This window comes from Chlamydotis macqueenii, chromosome 4 (assembly GCF_036417535.1).
Source record: "Chlamydotis macqueenii isolate bChlMac1 chromosome 4, bChlMac1.mat, whole genome shotgun sequence".
NCBI lineage: Eukaryota > Metazoa > Chordata > Aves > Otidiformes > Otididae > Chlamydotis > Chlamydotis macqueenii.
In genome coordinates this window covers 40,192,662-40,215,261 of record NC_141559.1, presented here as the reverse complement: position 1 = coordinate 40,215,261, position 22,600 = coordinate 40,192,662, and the positions used below count along the sequence as shown (strand labels likewise).

At 33.8% G+C, this 22,600-nt stretch overlaps 1 protein-coding gene across 1 annotated transcript in view; it reads left to right on the top strand.

Annotated features, from left to right (window-relative positions):
* The window catches only part of FSTL5 (follistatin like 5), a 328,503-nt gene that overhangs the window by 19,616 nt on the left and 286,287 nt on the right, over positions 1-22,600 (top strand). Inside the window, exon 2 of the mRNA XM_086747425.1 lies at positions 8,416-8,554. Coding sequence (XP_086603551.1) covers positions 8,432-8,554 — 123 coding nt within the window. The 5' untranslated portion in view covers positions 8,416-8,431. The remainder of the gene's footprint in view (positions 1-8,415; positions 8,555-22,600) is intronic.

Genomic DNA, 22,600 nt, shown 5'->3' with positions numbered 1-22,600 from the left:
GTCAGAACTGGTATTTAGTTTGTTTTCCACAAAATATTGAACTTGCAAGGGTGAAAAGCATTATAAGGACAGAAAAGGAAGATATAAATTTGCATTGCATTTTCTCAATAATTGAAAGGACTATTTTAATTAATTGGTATACTACTTTTTACAAACCCTTTTATGGAAATAAAAATAGACAAGCAATATTTTCCCAACCCCAAAATTTGTCGTTGCTGGTGGCTTAGGAACTCAATAAATGAACCAATTACTTTCAAAGCAGTTATCCCTTTCTTAGTGAATGTAATATTGTCATTAGTTTTAAGATAAAGCAGTGACGTGCATCACTCACAGAATCCATAACTATCTGTGATTTCAGCATATGCATATTGAAGTGTAATGTACAAGTCCTGATATACATCAGTCTAAGGTACCCTTGCTTACAGAAGAACATACATTGAATTTACTAGTGATAGCTAAAGTTCAAAGTTGGATATTCAGTTTAGGTAAGACTGTCTGCCTTAGACATTGGATGTATGTTTGAATCCTATCCCTGTTATTAATACTATTTAAGGGTTTGAGTGCAATAGAAAAATTGAAGATTATTCAGCATGAACTGCCAGATTTAGAAATGCAAACAGTTTAATGCTGTAGAATCAATAGCCTAAGCTAAGTAAAGAGGTAATATATTATTTTCATGGTATTTTGCACTTTCTAAAAATAAGTAAAATAGTGATTTAACTATAATTGAGCATCTTGCAGCATAAAACACTTCTGAGACAGTCCGAAAGTTTCAAAGCTAGAAGATTAGGCCCAGTTGCTCTGCTGAGCAGACTAAATTGCATTTGATTGCATTGTACCAAATGTATTCAATGACTGCATTTTTAATCAAAAGTGTATACCAAGTAGCATTTTACCAAATAGAGTTTTATTTAATGAAATAAAATATTTCATACTTGTGCTTCATAAGTTAATAGAAAACTGTGAAAAACAATAGAAACTGTGATTAAATCTTTCTTCTTTGCAATTTTGGTTTGAAGAGAGTATTTTTCCCCCATCTCAGTGATGAGGGTCAGCTTGAAGAATATATACACCCTCATAAGACAACTAAATCGTAATCAAATGTTTCTATATGAATGGCTTCAGACTTGAGTATGTGAGTAAATATTGTTATAAAGAGGTTTTCAATATAATGATTATTTTGGAAAATAAGATGATAAAACAGTAACACAAGATACAAATTATATGGAGCAGGTTACTTGCTTTAGGAATGACCTTATTGTCTCAATTTCCTTACCTAAATGAGGTAAGTGAGATGCCCTAAGGTATTCCAGCTGACAGTACAGAAGGTACAGCTCTCCCAGCAGTGTTACTCACCCAAGAGTTTTAAGGAAGAAACTTGTCACAGAACAGAGGAATCATCTTACGGATAATAATCAAACAGTTTGAGATGTAACTGTATGAGAATTATTGGGAAAGTACTATCGAATGACAAGGAAAATATCCTGCTCTCTAAGTGCTCAGTGCATCTTTGTTTTGAATATTGTATTACTCTCTGGTTAAATTCCTTAAAAAAATATAATACAATGACGAATATACAGAGAAAGAAACAAGAAAACCCAGAGGTACAGATTGGTCTCTATTTGAAGAGAGAGTAAACAAAATAAAATAAATAAACTCATCAGATTTCCAAACATGAATATAAAGAAGCAACACTCCTCACACCCATGTAATGTTATGGAAATAAAAATATACATAAATTAGAAAAAGGAAGCAGACAAACATAAGGAGCTCAAGTCCGTCAGTGGCTATTAGACAAAATGGATAGCTGCAGTTTCTAGCTCAGGCAGTAAATGGACTCGGGGGAATATACGAACTTGTCCATTCTCCTCCTGTTTCTTTACTTATCCTTTAAGCATCTACCATTGGCCACCAATTTAATAATAAGTAGTTATTAAATAATATTTGCTTCCCTTTACAATATCACATCCCTGCTTAGTACAAATAAAGAATTTGAGCAAAGTTTTCAGAAATATAAGTTACACTTTGATTAATAGCTGCTTAATAACAGCCCCTGGTGAAGTAGGTGAAAAGTAAAATAAACATACAGGATAAAGAACTTTTAAACATTAGACTGGTGAAAATACATGGTGGAATTACGTCTTATTTCTGCAAGGCATTAGAAATAACTTAATACTTAAATAAATTCAGAAGATGAAAAGATGTCAGATGATAGTGAATTGAGATCTCTAGAAAATGGCAGACTGTACATAATGATATTAATCAACATCTAAGTTTTAATCTTATCTTGAAATCTATACAAGTATTTAAGAGCTGTATTATAATATGTGGAGCTTATACGTACTTACGTATGTTGCATGAACAAATACAACACTGAAAAAAATCATAAAGGTCAGGAATGTATCTGCCTGACAATCTGATTTCACAACTTTCACAGTGCAAGAAATTCACCACACTGCTTGCTGAGTGATGCCTCGGTGATGTGACAAACCCAAGAAGAAAAATACATGTTCAATGGCATTTCACTGGAATTGTCAAGCATAATTGAATAACACTTGCTTATTTCTTCGAATGTTTCTTTCATGACTGGCCTCTCCTCCCTTTTCTTTGGCTGTGCCGCTGCTTAATTCAGATACTAAGTTTCAGTCTGTGGCAAGTCCCCTGAGAGACAGAAAGTGAGATTAATGCCTTATTCATCTTTGATTAAGGCGCAGACACCATCCCTCCCACCCCTTCCAAAGTTCTCAGAAATATATATACTGTCTGGGAGATTAAAGTATAACTTTTTTTTTCCTGCTTTTCTAAACAGTGATAGCAGAAAAATACAAAATATTAAGTTGTTTGTACGCAGGAGAATGAGCTATATTTACTGAACTCTCACGTTTCAAAATATTAATTAAAATCTGAATTATTAATGCTTAAAATCTTTGATTTTCAGTATTTTCCTATGAATCATAGCTAAATGTTATAATCAAAACTTCATTACCATTTGTTTGACCCTGAAATTCCTTAAGCCCACTTATCTCCAGTCCTGTGCACTTAATAAAAGCATGCTAAGTAACTGTAGTCATTCATATATTCAAATTTAATGATCTATGAAAAAGTTTTTGGCAGCAAAAAACTCAGTATATCCACCATGACTTGAAAGAAACAAACAAACAAACAAAAAGTGAAAATAAAAGTAGTCACATAATAAAAAAAACCTAAAAGCAACTGCTATACACATATGTGATTAATGAAGTTAAAAATACAGAAAAATCTAATCCAAACACTGAAACATCAAATTATGTCAGATTATAATCAATGAGTAAACAAGACCTAGGTCAGTAATGCAAATTTAAGTTCAGAAATACGTCACTTTGCCTCAGAGTGCATGGTATAAGCATCCTTTAAAAACACAATTTCTGATTGTTTGATAATATAACCATCAAAATAAATGCACGAAAATCCTTTACTTACTTTTTGTGTTGTACCTTCAAATAGAAATAAGAAGCAAATTATTTTAGATATCCTGAATATATAGCGTTGATACCTTATTTCTTTCTGTTTGCCTATATGGAGCAACAAAGTCTGGAGTTGTAATGCAGCTTTGAAAACTCATTTTTATTCCTTCTTTTTAATTCAGCTCTTTAACAATGTAAGTCTTTAAGAACAAATCATAATTTATCTTAAAATAAGGACTTAATAATAGCATTGTTTTGAGGAAAACTGTGGTTTTCATAGTAGTTTCTAAATAAATAGCCACTTAAGTTGTGCAATAAATCAAATAGAAAGTTTATGATACTTTGAAAAAATAAAAAAGATTTTTTTGTTTCTGAAAAGGCAAATAATAATTGCAGACACCCTACACACTTTTGGGATTTAAGGTGACATCTGTCCAAAAAGCTGACTTGTTTAATTTACATTTTAAATGTTCATCCAAGTAACAGGCAATGAAGTCAGAAACTGAGCATGTAATAATTTTCTTTTCTTTTGGACAAGTACAAAGGAGAAGCCTTTCAGGGTCAAACAATTTTCAAAACTATAAGGACTCTATTCTTTTACACCACATGAGGTTAAAATATATGCATTTTAGATGGGAGGGTGGTGGAATGTGGGTCCCCTTCCTGTCTTCTGTGAAATGAGTGTTCTCCAACCTCATTTTCATTGTACGGAGAGGATATTCCACAAGTGCACAAAGGGGACAAAGGTTCAACTGTGCATAGCCCGTTTTAGCATGCATAACTGCTAAGCTAATCTGATTCTGGCCTTGAAAGTCAACAATAAGCTATTTTCAAAAACTTTTTTTCAAGAAACACAAATTAAAGGGGTGTTTTATCTGACATAAAAGTCAAGATTCTGTTTTTTCTTCTTTCTTTTTTTTTTTTTCCTTGTAATGGACTTATTGTTTCAGTAACAGTGATACTGAGAACTAACACAGAGGCAGCAAAGGAAAATGCCATTGAATGACACATGAATTTTCAGAGTTCTGAAATAATCTTTTCTGGTGTTTCAAGTCAGTGAGATAGATTTGTTGTAATAAACCCATAAAAGTCCACCAGAACATCTGATTAGCAGTTCTGTTTTGGTGGAAGTAAGAGGGGAACTCAAGAAAACTTTTTCACTGTGTCACTTTCTATGATCATATTAATATCCAGTTACTGAACAGACATAAAAGAACAAGCCTTAACTTATTTATGTAATGTAAAATATCTCTTTGTAACAGAGCTTGTTGTCGTTCTTCAAATCATTCAATGCTTATTATATTCGGAGAGATCTCCTATGAGAGATATCTCTACTATCTGTATTAGAAAAGCTGGAATACTAAATAAAGATACTTGAAGTGGGAACTGTTGGAATAAGCAATGATGAACGAGAAAAAAAATCATAGAATCATAGAATGATTTGGATTGGAAGGGACCTTCAAAGGTCATCTAGTCCAATCCCCCTGTAAGGAGCAGGGACATCTCCAACTAGATCGGGTTGCTCACAGCCCCATTGAACCTGGCCTTGAATGTTTCCAGGGATGGGGCATCCACCACCTCTCTGGGCAACGTGTTCCAGTGCTCTACCACTCTCATCATAAAAAAATTTTGTCCTAATATCTAATCTGAATCTACCTCCCTCTGTTTTGAAACCATTACTCCTACTCCTGTCACAACAGGACTCTACTGAAGAGTTTCTCCCCATCTTTCTTGCAGGCCCCCTTGAGGTACTGGAAGACCGCTATAAAGTCTCCCGGAGCCTCCTCTTCTCCAGGCTGAACAGCCCCAACTCTCTCAGCCTGTCCTCATAGCAGAGGTGCTCCAGCCCTCTGGTCATCTTTGTGGCCCTTCTCTGGACCCTCTCCAACTGGTCCATGTCCTTCTTATGCTGGGGGCTCCAGAACTGGACACAGTGCTCCAGGTGGGGTCTCACCAGGGCAGAGTAGAGTGGGAGAATCACCTCCCTCGACCTGCTGGCCACGCTTCTCTTGATGCAGCCCAGGATGTGGTTGGCCTTCTGGGCCGCAAGGGCGCATTGCCTGCTCACGTTAAACTTCTCATCTACCATCGCTCCCAAGTCCTTCTCCTCAGGGCTGGTCTCAATTCATACACTCAGGCTGTATTTGTGCCTTAAATTTGATTAATAAGGAGACCCAGAATGAGATTACTTTTGGTGGAACAAAAGGTAGGTGATATCAAAGTAGTATGGTATTTTAATCCCCACCTTGAGTTTGAGTTAAAAGTATGAAAGCTAGGCAGGCTGGTAAAAGTCAGCTGGAATGAGAATGAAACAGACAGCAAGTGTTAAGTGGTTTTACTAGTCCCCAAAGAAAGGTAGCAGACTTATGCAGGATCCCATTACTGAGACTGTTAATAGAGGTAAGGCTAGAGTCCATTTAATACCTTTGATATCTCCACAGGAATTAATTCTATGCAGTCTGTGCCTCCAGGTGACTGTGAGGACTATTGCTGTATGAAGAATGTAGGAGTCAAACCCACAGTTTGTGTAGCAGTATTGCCAGGAACATGACTGTAAAAGACACAGGGTAATAAGTGATCTGCAATTTGTTCACATTTTATGCTCAGCCGATTTCCTATAAAAAAAGAAAATGGCAAGACTTTTATATTCTGTACACACTCTGGACTCTTAGGGCACGCTAATGATGTTTTTTACTTATTCATGTATATCTTTATTCTTATCAGAGATTTCTACATTAGCAGGATAAGTGCATTAGAAGCAAGGTAGAAAGGGAAAAAAAATAAACAATCATGCATAACTCAGCCTGCATAGAAGTTATTAATCTCTGTCCTGTGTTACAGGACTAAATAATACAGACTAAACAGGATGACTTGCACATGTTTCGAAGTGATGAGGATCAGTTTGCTGTGTTGTTTGTTTAGCATGACAATTTCAACACAGATGCTAAATATCAATAACAAATATTGATTATCTGTAATAGACACTGAAACCACTTACAAAATGCACATTTGTAGGTCCATTAAGAACCATACAAGGAAACTCTCATGCCATATGTATCTATAAAATCTGTGACTATGATTGTTACAGGCCTTCCATGGTTCTGATCTTATTTTTATGAAGTTATAATGTCTTTGTCCGCTCAAAACCAACTTTGACACAAATTCTCTATGATTTTTTTCAGCATCTCCTGCAAGAATTTTCTCATAAATTTCAGAATCTAACTTTCTTAAGGCCTTTAACATTAGAAACAGTTGTGTGCATTCTTCCAGACTGTTGTGTATCTCCCTTTCTAATATCAGTATCTAATACTCTAATTTTAGTTCTAATGGCTCACACCTTAATGTATCACAATAGCTGGATAATGTAGGACTAGCTCATCAAACCAGTTCAACTTTGTCTGTGCATAATTGTATGCATATCATATTGTAGGCCATCTAGGAGACAGATATTAGTATTTATTGTTATAATGTACCTTTAAAATATAAAGTCTGAAATAGTTAATTTAACATTCTGTTTTAATATTAAAATTGCAAATAGGTGAGTGTCCTTCTGCTAATTTTATTTTCATGAAACAAAAGGCTGTGTCAACTAGAGTTGCATCAACTAGAGTGGCCTTGTGATTTTTGTCATTTCTTTATATAACATTTCAATTTATTAAGGTGAAATATGTGTAAGCAGTCTGCAATTTTAAGCTTTGCAGAAGAAGAAAAATTGGATGAATATAGTATTTATTTCAGTTTTCAGTGCATCATAATAAAGTTTCATAGCTTTGTTTGAGATCTGTGATTTTTAGTGTTCTTACACAAATATCAACTAGGTGTTATTGTTTATGCAAATAAGAATAGTTATTGAACCCCTTCTGTATTCACAGTAAAAGACACTATGTTGTAATGTTATGAAATATCTTAAGAATTATTGCAAAGTCCCCTTTGGGATGACAATATTTTTCTTGCTAATCATAAAATAGTGTTAGATAAGTACAAAGCCATACATATTTACAAAACTGGACCAACACCAGAGTTTGAAACAACTATTTCTGAAGACAAACAACATTCACTAAATGTCATTATTCCTAATACAAAAGTATTTATGTAGTTTCCTGAAGTGTCCTGTGACCTAACAGTTCTTAAAGTTCTCATTTGCTCTTTTGGATTTGTTTGTAACAAGTTATAGAATGCTGGTGCATTTACCATGGTAGTACTTTGCCAGTTTAGATCATCTGCAACATGACTTGTAGGATTCTGAAGCAGAAACAACCAAAACCCCAAACCAATCAAAGAAAAGTTTTTTCAAATAGTCCACCCTGAATTTTGCACTTGATTGCAATGAATTCTGGGGAAAAAATTTGGGGAGTTTACTTAATAGATTGGAAATATTCTTATAATGATGACATATGCACTAAAGCTTATAAACTATACATATTTTCAATAATACAATTTAAAAATTCCTCCAGAATATTGGCAGAAAATACAGTGTTTTGCTTACATTTTAGACTTCAGTGCTCGTAAAATAAAGATAATAGATGTATGCAAGATATTTTACACTGATATCCTTCAGGTTGTGAACAGCGCATCACAGGAGACTGTATTTAAAAGAAAAAGTTTATGAATTGATGATAATATTTTTTCCTTCATTTGAGAAAAACAATGTGGAATGTTTCACCACTGCTTTTCTGTTACGTCCCGTGTTTTCTGAGGCTTTTCCTGGTTGTTTCCTCAGTGAACCTCTTGTATGAATATTGAATAGTGATAAGAAAATGTTCGGTCCAGCACAGCAGAATTGATATTGTGATTCCAAATACTGCTACCTTCTGCTTCTTTTTATTTTTATTATGCCAGATGTGTTACCTTATTTCTATTATATTTATTCAAGTCTACAAATGGAATATCAGTATTATGAACTTTTATTATATGACTCGTGCCAAAGTAATATAGCAGTCTGTCACTGAACTTTCACATTTTATTTTGACAGGAACAGACCAGTAAAGATGTTTATGTGGTGGTCAGCTGTTTTACTTCTTGGATGCATTTTGGTGGGAGCAGACGGGTGGCCAGCCAAGGAAGGATATGACTTTAGGCCCTATCAGACCCTAGTAAGACTACGGCACAAGGTACAGATTATTCTCTAACACTTCTGGCTTTTCTTCCATGATCAAAGGATAAATTACACACCAGCCTTGTCTTGTTTCTTTTTATTGGAGTAACGTTCAGAAATTAACTTTTTAAGTAACAACATCTGCAAAAGTATAGACTTGATTTGGCAAATAAACATGAGCTGCTTTGATTTGAAAGCCCAGAAATCTTTCAAAGATAGTGAGCTAATCTCTGTTCTAGTTTCACAGACTAGAGATTATGTATATTAACAGAAACTCAAAGAGTGAGCCAGGAGAGGTTGTCTCTTAAAGCAACTGTCAGCGTCTGCTTATGCCAATGACTTGTCCCAGTACTCACTGGTTTTCAGACCAAGCAGCAAGCAGGGGAACTGCCTGTCAAAACAGCACAGCGTTGAAGTTAACTGACCAACAAAAACTTGCCTGCCTGCAGTGCTTGATGAATTTGGGAGTTTTGAACTGTGGCATAATGCAAACATTTCCTGAGATATACTGGTTTTCCCCAGCTTCAAGCCCTTCTTCTGGTAGCTAGAAGGGAAACTGCTGTTGTGGTTCTGTAAAACAAGGAATAGACTGTGATATATCCGTGGGCTGTCTGAAGCTAGCATAGATCTGATCAACTTCTTACTTTCTTCTTGGCATGGTAGTCACGGGATCAACACCTGAGGAGCTCTAAGGCCTACAATCAGGCCAACAAATATGATAAAAAGAACTTCTTTTCCTCCTTCTTCTGAATCTGAGTGCTTCAACTAGAAAGTCTTAATTATAGCTAGAAACTCTAAACGTTAGTTTCTATTAATGTTTCAAGATCTAGCTAGTATAATTTCTCAATACGTTTTTTTTTTTAAATAAGAAAGCTATTTCCTCTTGTTGCTCAGTTTGAAAAAAATGATCCAGTATGATGTGATTCTATCTGAGCATACGAGGAGGAGGAACTGATAACTGAGTTCTGCTCAAAGGAGTAAAATATTTGTGTGTTAGCTGATCATTGTATACTATGTATGTCAAATATAGAAAGTTTCTAACAAATGAAAAATAAAATATTAAAATTTAAATTTAGTTATAAAATTGTGCATCCTCTAGGGAATGCTAGTCAATCAGAATAAAGAATGCATCAGGCCCTAGTCAAATAGTTGTTATAAGCATGCAGATGATCATATTGATTATTTTGCAAAATCAGAAACTGTCCCATCAATTTACTTTCATTTGTCAGCTTTAAATAAAAAAAAAATACAACAAAAAGCACAAGAAAAATACTTTGACATCTAGAAGGAATGACAGTCTAGTAGTGTATCCATGGAATGAACAATGTGAGAGAGAAATCCCATGTACAAAAAAACCCCAAAACAAGTTAATGAACAATGTGAAAGGAATGTTGTGTTGAGGGATATGATTTAGCTGAGAAGTATTGGTGATGGTTGGACTGGATGATCTTTTAGGTCTTTTCCAATCTTGATAATAATTCTGTGATTCTGTGATTCTGTGATTCTTTGAATGAAGGGCAGGACGTAAAGTATAGTGAACACCATTTCTGAAATTTAGATAGTCTCTGACAATAACAGATTGCATGTCAAGCTATATGTTGTTGTTCCTTAATAATACTTCTAATCCTCTGATTACTTTTGTATAATACTTGGAATAGGCTTTCATAAACATTTCAAGTTTAATATTGGGGGGGATCTCACACACACAAACATGCCTGTGTCCACATACACACATATATAAATATGAAAGATAGAGAGACTTTTCCTCTAGTTTTCATTCCTTATATATTTTTGAAAAACATATATAAAAATATTCATGCTTACAGAACAGAAGCAAAATCCTGTAAATAGATTTTGTATTTTTAAAAGAAGATAAAATTTAAAGGGAAAGAAAAGGAATGCTAGAAAATTATAAAGAAAAAGGAAAAATAATAATGAAAACATGACATAAACATTTATTCTGAAAAGTAAAGAAAATATACTGTTTTTTTTTTCCTAGGCAACATGTCTAGATGAAAAAAAAATAGTTTAGTACAGTTCAGCTTTTGATATTACAGAAATGCGTTAGTATAATAAAACTAGGAATGCAAAACTTTTATAAAGTAAATTTTTAAAATCAGTTCTGGCACAGATACACACTTTAGAAACATGTTAATAAAATGGTAAAGGAGACTTTCTGCTTCAATCTAACACTTATTATATCAAATGCTTAGATTAAGTTATGCAAGTAGAATACTTATTACAAACAGAAGATGATAATGAATATCAGGAGAGTCATATTTGCTTTGATCAAGCAATATGTATGTATGCAAGTTTATGAGTGCAAAAATTTAAAACAAAAAAGAGTAATCACTCTTGCTTTAGTAAAGGGGAATTTGTCTGACTTGGACAGATGGTAGTCCAACTAGCACAACTCCAAATGTCAGACTGCAGGGAAAAACAATCCTGTTGGTACTTAGGTATTATCTTGAAAAAATAATTATGTTCATGTTGAGAAAAGGCATTTGTATCATAAAGCTTTTGTTGTTTTGAAAAGGATTATGAACAAATTCAGCTCCTCATGCACAGAAATTACAAGTAGGTATTTAGTCTCAATGCATGATAGTCTGGACACATAAGAAAAACATGCATAAGGAAAAAAACTTTACAAATAGGGAAAAAATTTATGTGTAAGAAAGTGCTTTTTTACTGTGAGTGTGGAACAGATTGCCCAGAGAGCTTGTGGAGTCTCCATCCTTGGATATATTCAAAAGCTATCTGGACATGATCCTGGGCAGCCTGCCCAGGTGGTCGTGCTTGAGCAGGGAGATTGGATAAGGTGACCTCCAGAGGCCCCTTCCAAACTCAACCATTCTGTGATTCATTATAATACATAATTAATAATTACATGTAATAAAATAGAATTAATTTATGTGTTTTTAACAATTTATATAGTCAACCTAATAGTTGTGGGATTTTACTGATGGAACTTAAAAATGTTCAAAGAGATTTTTAGAAAAAACATTTCAGAAAAACTTTGCAGAAAATCTTTTACCAGAGATTTAAAAAAAAAGTTTTAACAAACTCTTTTAAAAAAGATTTACAAAATGTTTTTTAAAAATCTAAATGTCATGATAGTGAAAAAGAGACAATATGCCTTAATCCACTGCTTTAATGATTGATAGTAAAATGTGTGATGAACTAAACTGAGACCTTTTAATGTTTTAATAACAAATGTTTGTAGCACAAATTTGGTTGACAGATTGTTCAAAACCTTTTGAAATCATTTTACTTAGGAAAACTTTGATATTGTCTATCTTTATACTGTCCCTTGGCTTTCCTCTCAACTTCCAAAACTCTCTACATCGTCAGTAGCTAATGAAGCCACCTCTCTTGAATGATATTTATCATTTAAGTGCAACAAATAATCCAGTTTGCATAACTTATTAGAGACAGTTGAAATATTCAATCTGTTTCAGAGGACTAATAGTACATATCAGGTTTTTTTAATCAAGTGTTTTACAGATCATTTATCCACATCTTCACCCCACTTCTCTCATACAAGGCTGTTTAGCCTGTAGCTTTTAATTGATTTTCAGGCCCAGGAGGTATGTAGTTTGGTTGTTTGGTAACTGTGTTGGGATGTGGTTCAGAGCAGTGTGGTTCCTCACATCCTGGTTTGCAGAGGACAGCAAGCCATGCAGGTAGATCGCTAGGCCATCCCAGCATATTTTGCCAGGCAAGTCACCTGGCTCTTTAGGAAGCTGTAAAAAATTACCTAAAACTCTAGTTCAGAGATTAGAGAACCTTCCAGTTAAGAGACTGCTTTCATGAGTTTTTGGGTTTCTGTGTGTACGTATGTTGCATTCAAATAAGGACTATGAAGATAACTTTTTCCAGTAATAAAATATTAAAAAATATCATTATCCTTCTTCACTGATGCCATTATCTGTATTCTCCATAGATCCAATTATCTACATTATCCATAGATTTTACTGAGTTTTTTTAGATTATTTATAGTAGCCTAAATATGAGGACAGATACTTTAACAATTGTATGGTGATATATCATGGTACTTCACATAGAATAGACTATACAGCTTACTTAATTCTTATGCCACAGTTGTACAGAACTTATGTCCTTCTTCAGTGGTGGAAATAACTAGGAGAATTGGTATTATTGATAGAAATTTTCAGTGCTGCAATGTGTGAGAACCTGCAGACAGTTTTTCCTTAAAAGATAATTGTACTGTCTTTAAGAAACTAGCATTTTCACTGGCAATTGAAACTCCTATTACAAGGTTACGTTTTTTTGTTAAAACTGTGCAGAAAATAATAGTAAAATATGCTTCCAGTATATAGAAAATTAGCTTCTGAGCCTGGACTGCAAGTTTTCCTGGGCTATTGCCAGAGCAGTCTGATGTTGCCATGTTTTGACACCAACCAAAAGTTAGACCTAGTGCCGTGGATGTTGCAGATTTCCCAACTTTGCTCTTTATATTCTTTAAATATGCAACAAATTCTTGCTGTGTAGAAATGTATTTTTGTGTGTTTAACTTATTTGTAGGAATCAACAGATTGTTCTTTAGTAGACTGTCTAATTTATCATATACTGTATTATTGAAAAGTTTCCACTTTAAACAGTTTTCCAATTTTACTGTGCATTAGTTAGAACTGCTCTAGTATTACAGTGGAATTTTTAATATCCAGTGCCTAAGATGAGCTGCTGACTTTCAAGTATTAGGCTTATTTTTCTTGAAATTTTCTAACAGAAAATCTGTAATAATTTATAAAATATAGCTCTAAGAACTTGCAGCAGTTCATGCCTAAATTATAATTATGGCTCAAATTATAATTATAATCATAGCCATAATTATAGTCATGGCTATGAAGATCAAATGTTTGAGTGTGTGGTTTATATATGAAATAATCAAACCCAGAAAGAGCTGAGTTGGCTTGAACTAGAATACGGAAAGAATATTGCAAAACACTCCTGAAAATTTTATTTACAGTCCCCTTCCATTATTAAACTGCCATGGCTTGCACTTACATGGTTATGGTGAAAAATATTAGTCTATCTCTGAATAGCATGCAAATTTCTTGTTATGCCAATTAATCCTTGGTTCTTCATTTGTCAATACACTGGAAAATTTTGTAAGGGACTTTCCATTTGGGAGTCTTCTTGCATTGCTGCTGAAGTATTGTAAGCAATTTGTTAATACCTAGGTTCCCACCTGGAATCATCAGGAAGTATTTGTAGCATCCTAATGAATTTCCTTCTTGTGATTTGCATGGCTCTGACAGACAGCGATGTTTTCAGTGAAAATGTGTATGCTCTGAGATTTCCAGGTATAAACAGGCAGGCGGCAGCCAACAGAATGCTGACTACTGGTTTCTGATTCTTTCAGAGGCTAAGAAATATGGAATATAACGTTTACATTCATATGTATATTCCAGAGCATGCCAACTCTGCGTATCTAAGATGTGCATGCACAACCCTCCTCTGCAAGCCAGATGATTCACATGGTTTAGCAGGGAATAATATTAAAAATGGAGCCTTATTGTGAAAAATATCATTATGGGTAGGGAGTTGTTCATTTTTAGTCTCAAGGGACAATCAGTGACGATTGCTAATTTAGTCATTGTCACATGGATACCTTTTTGTTAGGCCCTGTTCTGATCTTATGGAGTTAAGACCATTGCATTCATTATAGTCAGAGCTGTAATGCCTAAGAGGAAGCACTGGCTCGGCAGAGTGGGTACGGGTAGGAGGAGCAGCAGTCAGGGAATGTGCATAAAGGAGAGAGGAAAGAATTGAGGAAATTTGGAATTTGGTCTGGGCCCAAGCCTCAGCCTTGACTTGCTTGTGGGCCTTGGCCTCAGCTTGTTCCTGGACAGGAGCTTCAGTCAGGAAAGAATTTTTTGTCCAGCTGAGAAGGTGGGTATAGAGGGAACAGCAAAGGGAACATGCTTTGTTTTTAACAGCTTTCATGCACTTCTAACAACTGATTTTACCATATTGATTCAAACTGTTTCCAGCCTTGCCCTTATTTTTTCTTGTTTTACCAAAGGGCTAATGGGATCTGAGTCAGATGTGCAGTAGTCTCTGTTGTCTGTGCTATTCCTTCAGACTAAAATATTTCTTTTAACTACCTGTGAAAAACCTGTCTCTTTCTCTCTCCCTCCTTTGCTCTTTAGTAGGGCAGTTCAACTCTGATTCTCATTAATTTAGGCCTCAGGATTAGGTTGGTTTAGTGGTATTTAGGTTAGATTAGAATTTGGTCTGAATTAGAGATGTTTATACAACAATGACTTTGAATGAAACAAAGAAAGAGAAAAGCATATAGTGGGAGTGGCATAAGCGTGCTATCACAATTTATTAAAGATAAGTTTGTATAAGCACAAAGCTTAGGATACATATTCTGCATTTAGGTTTTTGCCCAAAGGTTATAAACCATTTTCCCTCAACTAATAGCACATTCTGTGTTATAATGAAACACCTGTAAAATACACAGACTGTGTTCAATGATTTTTATCTCCATTTAGGGTATCAGAGCCAAGAAAGAAATGCACAGAAACTAGTACTTCAGGATTCAAAAATAGCCTGAGCTTTCGTTGTGTGGTCTGGTCTCCAAACAACCTGAGGTTTGTAGTTCACAGTGTTTATCTGGGAAGGCTGTTTGCCTGTAGGATCTGATAAGTCATAAAATTTGATCCTCTAAAATCCTCTGTCCTAGAGAGAGAGGGGGTGAAAAAAAATCCATTGCCATGAGATACAGCAGTGAATTTCTGAGGACTAAGAACAGAGCTTTTCCTGAGCATGTCAATGCTGCTCTAAGCTCTAAGGTAACAAGAAAACTTTCTTCCTTCTGAGGCTCCCTGAACACAGTATCTATGTCCTATGCAAATTCCAGGATTTAATTTAAGTAACAAGATTCGCTTTTTCTCCACCCCCCCCCCCAGCCTTTAATCATTTGTTTAACTGTAGTCAAGAAGTCTTATGAAACTTTTAAATTTTATTTTGCTTTTCTCGGGCAGAGTACATTCTGCGTTCTGGATTCTAATCTGCTATGTCCTGTGGGCAGCAGCATTCAAAAAGCATGACTATTTTTTTTTTTTAGAGTCCCATTAGAATCATTGTATATTAATAAGCTGATATCAATTAAATATGTTATTTTTGCTATCTCTTACTACATGCTCAAAGCATTTTTTCAAAAAGTCTTAGGGAAGTTGCTTTTAAAATCTGTCTAAAATTTCTTCTATCGTCCTTCTTCCAACTATTCATTCACTGTGGGGGGAAAAAGGGATGTCAATTAAGTTCTTTCAAGCTGCCTGCTGATGTTTCCGTTGCAAACTCATTAGCAACACCTAGCTATAAACTTCTAGTCAAGTCTATGGGGCTAGTGAGGGAGGAAGGGTGCATCTTTATTATTGCACTGAACGTCTTGCTGTCCCTATCTTTTGTATTCCTGTTACTGAAAATCACAATTGTGGAAAAGATTAATCGCATCCAGTTATTTGAAGGGATGACAAAATCCACATGTATTATCTACTTTTTAATTAACATTGCCTTTTTAATTTCATGTATTTGCTTGGCAACAAAGAATAAAATATAAAGTAGTGGTATATGGAGATAGTGTCATTATCTTCTACAGTACTTGGTTTGGACTTCTCACGTTGCTTTCTAGGAAGAGGATTTGCAGTTAGTCTCTGAATAGGTAAGACAACAGATTTTGAGCCTTTCTGGTGTTCAGGAGTTGATGCAAATACAATCTATATTGGCTATCATTTCAGATTCTTAATTAGTACGTTTTTTCATATTCTATTACAATGACAAGTCATCATCACAAATTGCAATCCCAGTAGTAGCAAAACAAAGCCGTAAGAGACTTGTTTTTGATATTACTTGGGATGCCTTGCTCCTGCTGAAATTTATGCAGTTTGGATTTTTAAGATCATGAAAGAGGCCAGATACTTGAAATGGGTGTTGCTACATAATTTTATGATATCCAGCTCTTTTCCATGCCTTCCTTGCTGTCTCTTATTTTTCAGATCCTCAAGACTACTCTGTATATAATTAAATCTCTAGTAATTTTTTTTCTACCTACCAAGCATTTTATTTTATTATTTTCCACTGCTTCTTTTTCTCAGTAATTTTCCCAAGGATTTAATACCTATTTACATTACCTTAAAGATGAAGACTTTTATTATCTTAATTAACCTTTGTTATCTTGGTTTGTTAAAGTGAAAGTCATAACCTGTAGCATACACTGTGCTTATAATGTGAAAAATAATAGGCAAAAATCAATATACAAAGAGTATTAAATAATGAATGTGGTGTTTAATAGCGTTATTGGTGTGCAGACAAACTGGGATGTACCCTAGCCTCATTTTTTTTAACTAAATAAGTATCCACTTAGTTTATGGTTCATTTCTCACCTTTCTGATTCTAATTAGCTATTGAAATTCTGTTTTAAGATGAAAATAATTATATACTTTAAATATTTGTTTCAAATGTCAGTATACTGTGCATTTATACAGTGATATAGTCCCAACTGAGTAAATGCAACATTGACATATAGCAATAATGTTTTATAAGGAAACTGTTAGTTACATTTGGCTTGATTTTAAAATTTAAATACAATATTTGTGTACAATTAGACTCCTTTTAAATTCTCTCCAATTATATTGATTAAATATTAGGTCTTACATTCATGTCTCTTTTCAATACCTATGCTTTAAAACATCCCTAAGACTTTCAGTCCTATACTTTGTGTGGTAGAAAAACAAGTTCAGAAAAAATAATTTATTTTTAACACTAGGAAAATATCTCACTAGTTTTAACTCTTTCTTCTTCATTGGATAATTTCTCCCAAATATGTTTTTAGTAGTAATTTTGAACTGTGATAATTTTACTGAGAAATAATGTGCAGTGGGAGCATAAACCTGGTGTTTTTGGATAAAACTATATTTGTTTAAATGCTATTGTACCTTTTTTTTTTTTTTCTTTACAATATCAACTGTTCTGATCTCATGTCACCAAGATGTCAGGTTAAACAACTCATCTGCACTTCATGTGAACTATGTCTTTTTGTTATCTTGCAGTAAAAGTATTTGCTATCACAATATGTAAGCTATTTTGCCGGTGTTTATTTTCCTGATCAGTTCAAATTTTTTAATTTAAAATCTTTGCAAAGGAGCCATAGTAAGAAACATAGATCTGTGTTTATGTATATTAGGTTTAGGTATATTTGATTTAGCTTTCTTCAGCAGTCTGAAGTTACTTCCTTTTGCAAGTTTTGTAACTGGAAAACACTATGTCTCTGTTGTTTATAAAGCAAAATATCAGTAAGACTTATAGATGTCTATCCTCTTATCTTGTGGACCTTTGTTACTTGAAGTAGTCTATGCTTACCTTAAAATACCTTCAGTTCTGGGTAAGGCAAGTGGATAGATTACAATAGTTGTCATGACATCTTATTTTTACTCTTCCTCTTTTATATTCGCTGGCGGGATGATGTAAGTAGTCCAGCTCAGGGCATTTTATTTGTTTATGATAACTGATTCCATGGTAAATCTTACCAGATAAGAACACTACATCCATCAGTATGCTCAAATCCCTTAAACTAAAAGCTAAGGGAATGTGATGTCTTTCAGTTTCAGATTTATTTTCTATAAATAAATTTAAAAGATCTAACATAACAGAAGCAACAAAAAAAACCCCCACCAACAGCAAACAACCAAAACAACCTGCAAAAACAAAACAAAACAAAAAACAACACAAAAGATTACTTTTATTTGCCTTTCAAATAATGGGGCTAAACATTAAGATGACAATGAAAACATTAGAGGTTCTGGTACCGCAGCTTAATTAAAAGATGTCTTAATTACGTCTATTTTGAGTGCTATGCGTTGATACAACTATGCTTAAATGCTTTTAGGAACATGGAAGGTTAAAGCCTAAAACATAAAAGTTAAAACAAAGATCTCCCAAACTTTAATAATTAAAAAAATATTACTATTTGGCCTTGTTGAAAGTGATCCAAGAAGAAACGGGCATGTCTTCACATGTCTTTTTAGCTTTTCGACATTGTTAGGTTTTCATTTAATGTAGTTTGTTAATTATGCTACATTTATTCTGTTCATATGATTCAACATGGAAGTTATGAACAATGCAATATATGAAGAGTACACTTATATTAACTAAGTATAACAGCAATAAGTATTTCTTTAACCATTGCATTATATTAATATGATCTAATTAATGATCATTGTTAATTCTATCAAATAACTTTTTGCAATTGAATTCCCCTATTTAATGCATTGTAACAAAATATTAATTTGAAATAAGAAAAATCTAATAAGCTTATTCCTTCTATGTCCCCTCTTCCCATGAAAACAAAGCAAAGAAAAATTATCAGTCATTTGTTTAATGTATAGCCTATAACTCTGGGTATGTAACCTGGAATAAACAGCCTATAACTCAAGTGTAATTTCTAAGGAGAAGTAAGGTCTACCACTCTCCTGAGGCATCCGCGCAACCTTCCATTCACTGGAGTGGTTCATGGAAATGCTATTAATTTCTGTTACTTTAACCTAAGGACTTACATATACATCAGTGCAAGAAATATGTAATTAATATTACATTAGCATAATGTTGCTAATTTATTCTTTGTTGGTCTATCTAACGTTATTTTCGTGTTACATCATTTGATGTAGCAATTCTACTGGATAAAAAAGTACGTTAAAATTCATAGTAACAACTGTATTATAATAAGCTGTTCCTAAAAATTTTGAAAGACCAATCTCATTGCAATTGATAGCTTGTGGTTATTTTTTTTTTTAAAGTCTGAGAAACCATTACATTAGCCAGTCTGACTTTATGTATAAAGGTCTCCCATTTATTTCTATATTCCCTAATTCCTGCTGTAACTGGCTCATAAGTAAAGCATGCCTTTCAAAAAAAATTACTGAGTCTTCAAATACTTTCTATACATTAATATTTTCAAATCATTTGCCTTGATGGTTTATTATTAATGATCAGTGAAGAACAGATTATCATTTGGATACATCTGTCTTCTCCTTCCAATGACTGCTTCTGGATATCTACTCCATCATTAGACAGAATAGAGCAAAAGTATTTGGTTTGGTACTTATTTATTTCCTCCATTTAATAGTGTTAATAGCATAGAGTTAAGACGTTTGCTTTGTTTACATTAACTGTATGATGTCATTGGGAAACTAAGAGCCAATGTGGATATTTCCAGGAAGGATCAGAAGTTCAAGTGTCAAATGGTATAGCAGCTTGGCAGATTTCCAAGCAGAAAACTTACAAAGAATATAGCTATGTTTAAAAAGTGAGAAAAATGGAGGATAATGAAAAGAATAAGAAGCAGATAGGAATTTTGACCTGTTACAAGGAAATGTTTGCAAGATTTTATTCATAATTTATTAATAAAAATGAACCCTATTTTAGCTGTGTCTACTAGTATCAGTCTAGGGGAGGGCAGAAAAATAGATGTCTTTTTATATATACAAAGGACAAAATATGATTAAAATATACAGTATTAACAATTAGACTAGGACTTCAGATGTTTACTGAATTGTTATTTCAGCTCTCTGCATATCTTTTTTTATTTTTTTAAAGGTATGTGCTTCCAACATGAACTCCAAGAGAAAATAACTAAAAGCTTTACTTCACAGTAGTGAGGCTGTAAACTATTGTTGGTATATCTGTAGCTTATGTACCTTTAGTTCATGATTCGTTTTGAAAAGTTAGTTGAAATTCAGCAATCAAATACTGAGCTAATCTTGACTATTCTAATATTTATAGAAAAAAAAATACTTTCTAGTTTCCTAAATGTCACACGGTGAGTGGTACAGTATAACCTTTCATCAAATCTCTGGTTAAAATGAACATATTCCTCAAATATATAGTTGAAGACTTTACAAAAGGGCAGATGCAACTGATTAATATTAATAACATGAGCCTCTCTTTTCCTTCGCAACACTACCTTGTCTGCCTTTGTAAGATGAACGGTAGAAACAAAACATTATTCCTAGAAATTTCTCAGCATATTGTTTTTAATCAATACTGGTAGATATACTACAATTTTACCCATAATTTTGTCCTAACACAAACTAAATATTACTTGCATTCCTGGATTGTAAGAAGGTAATTGATGTTGATGTTCCCGTGTCTGTACTCTCTAATTGTCATTCTTCCTGCAGATTTTCTTTTATCTAGACAAAAATTTGCAGAGGAAAGATAAGATGTGAATGAGCCTCAGACAGACTGAATAATAAAATGCAATACACATTATGTGGTTTTTAGAAAATTACACTTTAGAAAATTACACTTAAAAACCATCTTTGAAATTTTAAAAAAAAAATGAATAGGGGTTTTAGGCAAATTGCTCCCATTAATGTAAATGGGAATTCTGCAGCTAAAATCCATCTGTACTGTTTTTCTAGGAAAAAAAAATTACACTATATTGTCAGGAACTAGAATACTTTTCAGTAATTGTGAGGATACCTGGAGTTTTAAGAGCTCACATGAGGGAGAAGATAATAGAATATCCATTAAGTACTGTCTCTTAGAATTTCCAGTGATAATTCAATATGCTCAAATACTGCCTCTTGGAGGTCTCTCTCCCTTCTTTCTCTACTAAAATCTAGAGTGTCCTCAGATAATTTCAAAATAAATATATACCCTGAATATGATTAGCTTATGAGCTATATGAGATAAGTATATTCATCTACAGCACCTTATCAACTGTCCTATGTTATTTCATTTCTTTTTTGGTAGGCTGGAAGAAAGTAGGTCTTATGCTCTCTATACATGGGAAAGTAATTCTAGACTGAATGTGAGCATTTAAACTTTAATGCAAAATATACACAAATAGCAGTAATCTACTTTTGTATCACCATCAGTTACACAGCATTCAGAGCTCCTCCAACTTAGCTAAAGAGAGTTTTTACCTGGATTTGACTACGTAAATTGACTTATACACTTTTCAGTATATAAGCTGTTTTGGTCATAATGTTACATATTTCAGTACAAAAGTACATACTTCTTCCACTACTTAAGCTATGCATTAAGTGTTTTAATGATTAAAACATTATAAAACCAGCAACACTGCAGAGCCATACAGAATTTGTAGAACTTTTTTCTGTCATGTGCTATGAAACTGCTTATAAATTTAACATGTATTTGGTTTGACATCAAAGAACAATGTATGAAGTCATCATATTGAAGAAGCTATAGTTATGTCATATTTCTGTAAGAGTGAGCTGCCTGAGAAATTTACCCAGAGTAAGCTTCTATGAATGTTCTGTTGATTTTTTTTTTTCCTTTTTTCTATTCAGCTCAGAACTGTGACCAGTTGTTTTAGGGCAATTTTCCTAATGAAAGTAGTGTAAGTACAGAAGGGTAATAGCCCATGAAAGAATTGATCCTTAAAATCAGCATGAAGATTTTCTTGTTTTTTCTATTTCAAAAAAGGCAAAATTTGGAAAACAGGTCCTGCTCTGCTTTAGTAAAATGAAGGAAATGGCCTTTGCCTACTTTTCTTTTGGGCCCATAGAATAATTAAATTAATCTTGAACAAGATCCTACATTGAAAAGAAAAAGACAGTAGAAAACTTTACAGTCCTACTAAAAAACAATGATTCAATGAAATGAGAATCCTTGAATTTAAAGATAAGATAAAAATTAAAACTACTTCTCAGCCAACATGGGTTCACCAAAGGCAAGTCCTGCCAGTGTAGAGGCCTTCTATTATGGAGTGACTACACAGGTGGACAAGGGAAGAGCTGTGGATATCTTCTACTTAGACTTCTGCAGGGCCTCTGACATGGCCCCCATAACATCCTTCTCTCTAAATTGAAGAGATAAGGATTTGATGGGTGGACAGTTCGGTGAATGAGGAATTGGTTGAATGGTTGCATCCAGAGGGTAGTGGTCAACGGCTCAACATCCTGATGGAGATTGGTGACAACTGGTATTCATCAGAGGTCCGTATTGGGACTGTTTAATATCTTCATCAATGACAAAAGGAATGGGATCGAGTGTACCCTCAGTA